The sequence below is a fragment of the Colobus angolensis genome, unplaced genomic scaffold (genome assembly GCF_000951035.1).
Source record: "Colobus angolensis palliatus isolate OR3802 unplaced genomic scaffold, Cang.pa_1.0 Scaffold5, whole genome shotgun sequence".
In the NCBI taxonomy this organism is placed as follows: Eukaryota; Metazoa; Chordata; class Mammalia; order Primates; family Cercopithecidae; genus Colobus; species Colobus angolensis.
This window is the reverse complement of record NW_012118487.1, coordinates 22,509,654-22,519,882: the sequence shown is the minus strand read 5'-3', so window position 1 is coordinate 22,519,882 and position 10,229 is coordinate 22,509,654. Positions and strand designations below refer to the sequence as shown.

Below are 10,229 nucleotides of genomic sequence, written 5' to 3'. Positions count from 1 at the left end.
CTTGTGGTTATTTGGCAGAATTCCAGCCAAAATAAGGATACTTGGCTTGGGTTGAATAATTTTTTGATGTTCAACCCTTTAAGGAGAGCTAATAGGATTCTGAAACGACAGTTTCTAAAAGTGCGTTTCAGAATTTTTAGCTTGAGTGGAACAGGTCGTGGAAATCTAGGGGGTAGACGATAAGACTCTTGAATTGGCCTTCCTAGGCTGACAGAAGCAGGGGCTTAGTCACCTCTCAACAGCTGTGGCTTTCAGGGCTGTGAGATTTGGTCATGTTCTTCAGCAGGCTGGAGGAAGGCACCTGAACTCGTAGGAAATATGATGGTGGATGGTTTACATCAGCAGCATGAGCACACGGGGGTCTGCCCAGGCTCAGAAGCACTTAAGGCAGGATATGCTAGCTGTATTTAGACAGCACTGGTATATAATATGTAACATGTAGGTATGTTATCTGTAGTAAACCTGCCTTCTATATAAGTTCCTGCAGTTGCTTTTTACTTTTGGAACAGAGGGAACTAAAGGAAAGAATAAAGGAATCTTAGAATGCAGGTGAAAAGAAGGGTGTGGAAAAGTAGGCTCTGGAGGGAGGGAGTAGAGACACAGATGATTTAAATTCAAATAATAAAAAATGAAATTGATGTATGCATTCAAACACTGATAAACTGACTCTAGGGTAGATCAGCTAATCATCATTTTGATGACCAGCACCATTTTTTGGCATTGAGATTCCATCAATAGTGCTGAAACAGTGAAAGGCTGAGATATAGTGGGAAACCTGGAATGCCAGCCTGGATGAAAGAATTGTTAAAACTTCTTTCAATCATGGGTGGCTAAAGTTGTTGAGACTTTTTCTTTGTTTCTATTTAATTATAAATACAAGTAGGTTTTTATTTTCATTTGGTACTATCCAGCATTGAACCTAATTCAAGAACTCGTTATGGTGTTATTTGCCATTCTTTGGATCAGAAATAGTTTTTTTCCTTGCCACCCCTTGGCCTGTTTGCCTCCACTCCCATTGACATCCTTCCACCATGGATCCCGTGTGCTGGATTTGAGACTTGCAGGCAGTGTCTTTAGGAAGGAACTTTACCAGGCCTCACTGCCAGAGCTGGGCTAAGACAGAGGCCAGTGGAAACTATTAGGAAGACTCAGCTTTTCATAAAGTTAGATTTTTAGCCTGAGCTTTAAGGCAAAGAAAGATGTTTGACCTGGACTTAAAGTGCCTTGGATGGTGTGATTGGAAGCACGGCCCCAGATTCTCTTGGTGTAAGTGTCTGTTTATTAATGTGTTCAATCTGCAAATGTTTGAATGCGTGTCTCTGCCTAGCACTGTGCGTGGTGCTTTTGCTTGTGTTTCTCTTAACATTCAGATTTACATTGTTCTCAGATCGCACCTTGTTCTCCATTGGCCCGTTGGCCCATTGTCTTGGAGGGATGTCAGGCATCTGTACCCACCATTCCTGTTTCCTTCAGGATGGACTCCTTGAAATTAGCTTTTGATCTCTTGTGCTTTTTCTCTTCCTTGCCTCCAACTTCTCATCCTTTAAATTCTCATATAATTAAAAATTGTTGGACTAGATATTTCTGCTTATTGTTTTTTGCATACTTGAGTATATGTGACGTTTAGATTCTGTTTCGTTTTGGGGTCTGGGTGATATTGAGACTGTGTTACATTTGCTTCTGATCAAACCTGAAAGGTGTGTAACTGAAAAATAAAATGTGGATTAGTAAAGGAATTTCAGGTAGTAAATTGAGAGATGCAGTTTAGATGTAGATTAGTAAAAGAATTTCAGATGGTAAACTGAGATATGCAAAAGGAAATGTAAATTGACCAGCCCTGACCTTAGGAATGTATTTTACAGTCTGGCTTTTATAGTTATTTGCGTAAAGGATTTTCATAATAAGTTGAAGGAAGACTGTGAGGTATAGGCCTGAGTGCATCCCTCTGATCTTCTCTTACTGATCAGTTTTCTTAGCACTTGTTTTTTTACTGGCTCCATTGTCACAAGTCGGCTTACTCTCTATAAGCCTTGATGTTTTTGCTTTTCCTTCACAAAACTAAGCAAACATCCCTCAGATAGAACCATATCTTTTTTCAGTCGATGGTTCCACATTACTAGAGACTTGTCATCAGAGGTGTTCATGCATAGGCAGATAAACAACTTGTTGACCATATTCTAAGGCATTTAGGCAGTAGACGATTGGTTGGATTAGAGCAGAGGTTCTCACATTTTTGAATTTCACTGACCTGTACAATTTAAAAAAGAAAAAAACAATGAAGTCTAACAATTCCTAAGTTTTTTGTTTTGCTAAGTAAAAGAATTATTTATAAAACAATGATCAACTATCACCATCTTTTTATGAAAGAAAAAACATTTTAATATCCTTCCTCAAATATAAGGAAGGATATAATCTGACTAAAGGATTGTCTTTAAATTTAAAACATTTAGCCTTATGAAGACTTATTACCTTGTCCTCATTTTGACATGGATCAGTGAAAAGTTCATTGAAGCCTGACATTTGCAGTCCACTGGACCAAATGACCTTTAATGTTCTTTCTAAGATTCAGTTGCTATGAATTTGGAACCTTGCTATGGGTTACCCAGTATTCATTTGTTTGTCTGTTATAGTGCATTGGAGTGTATTCTTATTTTTGTTTAATTAAATGTACATTGGGCATCTGTCATCATTTCATAGGTGAATCTCCCCAGTGATAGGCAAAGACGTTTAAAATATTTAGGAGTAATAATGGCCCACAAACAAGGTAATGGTGAAAGAAGACATGTGGATCAATGTGTGTTGAAGGAAGTGTTACATATAGGGACAACTTTGAGGTGCATTTGGGAACTTAAGAAGTGAATTCTGGAAATAGGTAGCATTTATGTGGTAGTTTAAAAAATTTCTGATGCTGGAAAATCACTTCACTTACTCCCCACAGAATGCCCCAAACCTTTTGTTTCTGAGGTACATGGTAGGCGTTCAGTAAATATTAGTAAATGTGCTTTTCCAAAGGTGACTGTAAGTTTACTCATCTATGACTGTTACGGATTTACATTAGTAGTGCTTATGAAGACCATTGAACATCTTTCTTAAGATCAGGCAGAAGGCTTTTTCAAGGTGATCCAGAGAAGGAAATTCACTTTAAGTTGCATATCTGTAGTGTTCTACCAAATCCAAATGCATTTACTCTTTATGATGAGGCAGTCTGAGTTTTTAATTTATATTTATTGAGTGCCTACTATGGCTAGATTTTGGGGATATCTCAGAAAACAAAGTTCCTTTTCCTATGATTGAAACTAATAGCAAACAAATACGTAATATAGTTAGTAGTAAGTACAATAAATAAAAATGAAGCAGGACAAAAGGGTAGAGAATAATAATAATAGTTCAGATAGGGTCACGGTGTCTTTGGCGAGGTGATATTTTAGCACAATCCAGAGGGGGAATAGCATTCCTGGTAGAGAGAATAGCAAGCGCAAAGGCATTCTTTAATTCTTCCCCTGAGATAATTGCTGCAGTGAGGGGGTCAGTATACTTTTTGTGTGTTATGCACTGTACTTCCTTACATTTCGGACTGTTGACATTTGCTAAAATATTCCTTTGACCAGTTCCATTCTCTGATTTTACCTTGAGAAACAAGCCCCTGCTTTTTATGATAGCTCTTTTTCTGGTTTTCCTTCTCTGGTTTTTAGGTTGCTAAATGTGATTTGCGTACTTTATCACTTAATCTCGCTTGATCTTGTCAACAACCTTATAGTGGTACGTGTCTTATTTATCAGATGAAGAAGCAGAGTTTAAGTTACTTTCTCAAGCTTATCAAGTATTAGAAAAACGGGGATTCTAATCTCTCTGTTGAATCACTTTTTTCTGTCTTGCATGGCTTCTCTTCTATCACTGTTTGTGGGCAGTATTTCCAGGCCTTGGCCAGTTCTTTTCAATCGACTGTTAATCTCTGAGTTCTAGCTCCATCTATATCTTAAGTCTGGGCTCTAGGTCTGTGCTTTGGTGTGGAATTTTGAACTTCTCACATCTCTACTCTTAGCTTATACCTCTAAACCCAAGATATCCAAAACTGATGTTCGGTCAGAAACTGACTTCATTTTATAACATTTTCACCTATTTAATGGGATAACCATTCTTCTGGTCCCTGATAACCAAAACATTGGAATAGTCTTTGATTTCTCTCTCTTTCTTTATCCTCCATATCTTATCAGTCTCCAGGAACTGTAGTCTTGATTTCAAGTGTCTGTTCTGGCTGCTACTATTCTGATGAATGGATTTCATCACTTGATACCTGAAGTTTTTCACTGGTCTCTTGTTGAGCTCTCTGTATTCTCTCCTCATCCTTCAGTCCCCATACTGTTTTGACCCTCCAACATCTTAGAGTCATGTGAAGCGACTTGACTTATCAAAACCAGAGACTCAGGCAATTATAGCCCTCCATCATTTTATCTTATCCTATATATCCAAGATCATCATGTGCTTTTAAAACTCTCCCTTGTCCACAAGCCAGGATTCTCCAGCCTTTTCCTATGGTTCTTCTTCCGTCCCCTTTTATAACAACTTGAAGTTCCTCCAAGGCCCCATTGGAGCCCGATCTCCTTCACAAAGTCTTTCCTCTTTGCTCCAACTCATTCCAGCTCATCGTTGCATTCCTATAGTGTTTGTCGCTGCACCTGTGTGCTGACTTGTGCCATTCTTTGGTGGTTTCCCATGTACCTTCCCGTTTAGATGGTAAATGGAGGAAGATCTCAATTCAGGCTTCCTAATGTTTCTTACCCTTCTTAGTACAAGGCATGCAGTGGGCATCAAGGCAGCACTTAAACAAATACTTAACTCATTAGCTTTGGTCATTTTGAATATTGCTATTAACTTTGAGTTGAATATTGCAATTAAAAATGAAGGCCAGTAAGATCCATAAAAATATATCTACATATTCAGCTTAGCTCCTGAACTCAACTCAACAATTTTCTTCTAAACTTTGCTTACATTCATGTAGTGCCTAGTGCCTATACAGCTCCCTGAGATAAGTAGGTGAGGTATTATTATCTTTGACTTTCATATTACATTTCACATCAGACATATTTGTGAAATAAATTTTATAAGTAGTCTGAAGCCCACAGAGGCTAAGTGACTAATCCAGGGTCTCTTGGTTAGTATTTGGCATAGACAGAACCACAATTTAGGGCTTCTTTCTGATTCTGGTCCTCATCTAGTACCTTTTCATTCAAGTGCTAGAAAATGTATCCCAGTCAACTGAATTGCCGAGTCATATTGCCGCCCCCTGCCAACCAAGTAATGGCAATACTAGGAAGAGGGGCAAAAGAAAAGTCAGAAATATAAGTGATAAAAGAAATGGAAATGTTTGAAATGGATCATCGACCTCCTTTTCCCTATTGTAGCACCTCACAAATATCCCACTCTGACAATGCTTTGTTAGTTGTTTATAAAATATTCCTTAGGAGACTGATCTTGCATAAGACATGCTTTTACCCTGGTCCTTTTCCTGGTAATAGTCACTGTCAGGGACAAAAAGTGCCTGATTGTGTTCTGTTTGTCATGTAGGTGGGAGGGAAAGAGGGAGAGAAAGCTGAGTTGAACTGAAGCAGAGCTTTTTACAGCTCTATTGTTCTACTATCAGAGAGCAATTATACTCCAACTTCCATCAGCCTCTCCACCTCAGACTCCCAACCTCCTCCTCCTGCCAATGCTTCCCTACACACTTAACATACAGCCGCACAAGAGAGAAAAAGGGTACACTTTAATACCTCCCTCTGCCCTTCAGTGAGTTCAGGGCTCTGCTTTTTAACTGTTAATATATTTTAGTAAATTTAGCAATTCAAGCTTTTCTAGATGTTTCCTTTTCAGCTCTGGAAAATCGGAAAAATACTTTTTAACTATATATATTTAAAGTGTTCAGTGGCATTGTGATATTGTCTGAAAGGCATTCTATAACTTGATGCAAGATCAGATTTTTTTTTTTCTTGGAGAGGTGAGTAATAAAAAGAAAAAAGAAATCAAAGTTTTTAATCTCACAAGATACCTCATATTCACTTCTGAGTGTCTACATACTGAAGACCTAATCCAAGTTCTTACATGTCTATAAGGCAAATGTTAACATTTTTAAAAAGCTATATTTATTTGGTAATATGAACATATGTTTGTAGATTAGTCTGTAGATTAGTAGATTGCTGTTTCCATACCTAATGAAAGTTTAAATTCCAGACATATGAAGAAAATTTACAGTGTGTCTCTTTGCCTTAGCTAACTGCAACAATTGAAATCACAACCCTACTGTAGACCCAAATGTGTTTCCAATTGAGAAAGTCCTCTACCTTCACAGCCTCGTAATATAGTGGCTATTTGTTTGAAGGATGTGAGAGTGTTTTGTTGAGAAACTGTAGAATGACATAACAAATTTTAGTTAAAATATTAGTTATGGTTGACTCTCTACTTCTGATATCCCGGATTTGTGTATGAGAGCAATGCTAGTAAGATGCCTGCTTCTGAATGCAAGTTTAGTTGGGAAGACAGCAGAGAAATAGAAGAAATATTATAAAGTAATGGAGAAACGTCAAAACGGTACGGTATAGATGCTGACTTTGAAAACAACAGCTGCTGACGTGAACTTGGCAGAAATTCGTGAGTAATTGTGGGTGACTCATTGCAAGCAAGGGAGTCTTGCAGCTTTTGAGGTGAACAGGCAAAGGGGAGAATAGTGATGGTGGCCACCCAAGGGCCAAGTATTTATGTCCTAAATGTCAAAATGTCTTAGATCCCCTGTTAAACTTCACAGCTGCATTATTCACATGAATAGTTGCATTTTTTTTTTTTTCTAAAAATGCAACATATTTTCTAAAGCATTTGTTTTTAATCTGGGATGATTCTGAGGTGGGAGGTAAGTTAGTGGCAGGACATATTAACGTGACTTGTGTTGTTATGATTATTTTTAAAAATCACGCATTGCTGGCTTTACCCTATACCCCTGGAGATGCCATCATGTACGTATAGCTAATTCTAAAAAGGACTTGTGTGACTTTTCATGTGAGAAGAGGTGGTTATTTGTGGCTTGAAAAAATTGCTTGGGTAATTCTGATCTTTCTCTTTCACTCTGCTGAAAACTGTTGTTCCAAAGCCAATAATACATATCTAAAGAAGTTTTACTTCATTTCTGTGGTGTTGTCAGAATTGTTACAGTAGGTTTAAACTTTTGCCTGGTTTGGAAATCTTGACTATTTGAGGGAGACAGCCCTGTTAGAGTCTTTATTTTCTTCCTCTCTGAGAATTCAGTTATCATCAATAGTGTATTCTTAGGCAGAGTCAGAAAGTCATCTCATCTGAGAAGCCACCCGTGTCCACAGCTAGGAATTTGCAGAAGTCGGTCACTGAAGGAAGGCTTTAGGATATCTATGAAAAAACTTAGCAAGTGGTACACTGGGATCCAAACCCTGGGAAACCTCAACTATTTTAGAGTATGTGTTGATAACAATAGGCTATTGGATAATTGCCAGACTACTTGAGGAGTCTCAGAGTTGGGGAAAGAGTTAAAGGTGAAAGGAACTTGGAAAAATATCTTCAGGTATTTTAAGGAAGACATTTCTCAGAATGAGAAGCTTTTCTGGAAAAGGCTAGCACTTTGCTTCAGAAGGGAAGCAGGGCAAAAGTGTAATTCTTGATTTAATGTGGTACAACCTAAAGGGTGAACCTTTACCCTCACTTAACTCGTTGTTCCTAGTATATATATATTTCTCACATCTGTAGTTTTAGACATTGTGCTTCATTTTCTGTTCTGCTTCTAAATGAGAAGCCATCTAACATAAAGCCACACAGGGAATGGAAATTTATGGAAAGGGCATTAGTTTTGAAAATGGAAGTTTGCAGAAAGGGGTGATGTATTTATAAGTGACTCTCAGTACAGAGAACACTTAACAAAATTCAGTGTTTTTTCTTACTTATTCCTTTAAGCCTTTGAATAAAGTCGTCTTTGCAGAGTTTCTGTAGTACATCAGAGAAAGGAGGAGCTGAAAATAGGTTTAAGAGAGCACCAATATGGGCATTGATTGTTGTATGGCGGCTGTCTTAAAGTGAATTCTCCAATGCAGGGAATTTTAATTCCTAAGTTCTTAAACAAATATAAACACTCCTGACTCTTAAATAATGACATTCTTTCTGGGGCAGAGTTGCTTTTGCTTCCGCTTTCAAACTCTGAAAATTCTTTTATGATAGTTTTGCTAATCCTCAGTATAACATTCTCCCTTTGTTACACCTTCTAAATTATTAAACTAGAAGTAGATATAGAGTAAGTATTGCCTTGCTATCGTATATGGACATTCAGTATATGTCCATATCGTATATGGACATTCAGTGTTACATGGTTAGAAAGTTTGCATGGGTTGCACATATCTATGCAGTTTCCCCTTTCCCTGGTTTCCTACAATTTCCTTTATAGGTAGAATGAGAATATCTGTCTTATACTATAAAGTGTTTCCCCAGTCCTCTCCCTCCAGACTTTGGAAAACATAAGTCGGATTGTGTCACTCTTTTGCAGTGTCTCCTCATTTCACTCAAAGGGAAAGGCCTTAGGATATCCTAAAAGGCCCTTTGTGATCTGCACTCCCCTCTCCTGCTCAGCCCCAGCCTTTTGCTCAGGCTGCATGGGTCACAGTTCCTGGAACAGACCAGGTACATATTGGCTTTTGCTGTAGTTACTACTTCCATCTGGACGTTTCCACCCCCCCTAGTCTTTTGTTCAAATCTCAGTTCTCAGCTAGGCCTTCCCTGAGCACCCTGTTTACTGCAGATTACACCCCTCCACCATCCCCACATTTCTCACTCTCTTCACCCTGCCCTGCTTTTTCTATTTCCATAACACCATTTCCTAACATGCCAGTTGCTTCCCTCACTTGTGTTGTCTTCTGCTTCCTCCCACCAGACTCCAAGCTCTATGAGGACAGGGATCTTTGTTTTATTCACTGATGTATTCCAAGTGCCTTAAGAATAGTAATTGGTACATGGTTGGCACTAAAAAAAAAAATTGCTGAATGAATTAATGAACAATAATGTTTAAAAATGAATCATCCTTTTAAAAATGGGTCAGGAAAGGAAGAGAAGTGCAGCAATTAATAATGATGTTTGCTTGTTCCTTGATATATATACAAGTATGATATTTTTAGACTTCATTTTTAAGCCTGATTAAAAAATTGGTGCCCTGATTTTTTATGTAATAGCTTTATTGAGGTATAATTTACATACCATAAATCCACCCATTATAATTGTGCAATCCAATGATTTTTACTAAATTTATAAAGTTTTATAACCATCACTTCAAAAAGTTCTCTTGTGTTCATTAATATGCAGTTAATTCTCTGCCCCCCTCCTCATTGGACCCTGATTTTTTGGGTTAATTTTTGGGTCCTAAGTCTTGAAAGAATAATTCATGTAGCAATGCTAGTATAGCCTTGTGTACTTAAAAAAATGTAAATTTAAATATTCACTGTCCAGGGTAGGAAATGGTATTGAAATATTAGTGAAAACAACAAGATGGAGAATCAGACTGGCCATACTTTTACCCAGCCCTACCATTTACCACGTTACTCACACTATTCTCTTCATCTGTTAAATGGGGATAATAATAGTAATTCGCTCAGAGAGTTGTTGTGAGGATTAACTAAATAATGAAAGTAAACTGCTCAGCACAGTGGCTGCCATGTGGTAAATACTCAATAACTATTAGCTAACATGATTAATCTTGATTAATCTCTTGTTAGTATAGGTCCAAAATATATGAGGTAAATATATCCTGGCAGGTAGAGAGCAAAATTTAAATCAGATTCTAAGTTTCTGAAGTTTGTGTAAAATATAATCCTGTTCTGTCTTGGTTTGTTAATAACATATGACTACAGAAGTTTGTAAAAGCAAGTTAATTTCCAATGGAGAAGATCATTTCTCAACAGTTTTATTTGGAGATATCTGCTAAGCCACTTTTACTGAATATTCTGTGTTGATCTTTGACAGAACTTTGACACCAGGGAAGTAATTACCCACTTTTTAATTGAAACCATAATGTCTATCAGAAACTGTTCTCAGCCGAGTGTGGTGGCTCAAGCCTGTAATCCCAGCACTTTGGGAGGCCGAGATGGGCGGATCATGAGGTCAGGAGATCGAGACCATCCTGGCTAACACGGTGAAACCCTGTCTCTACTAAAAATACAAAAAATTAGCCAGGCGTG

General features: G+C 37.8%; 1 protein-coding gene across 1 annotated transcript in view; it reads left to right on the top strand.

Moving 5' to 3' along the window:
* Positions 1-1,228: 1,228 nt before the first annotated feature.
* Positions 1,229-10,229, top strand: part of KLHL2 (kelch-like family member 2) — a 122,001-nt gene continuing 113,000 nt past the window's right edge. The window contains 1 exon segment of the mRNA XM_011959671.1: positions 1,229-1,266. Within this exon segment, the coding sequence (XP_011815061.1) occupies positions 1,229-1,266 (38 nt within the window).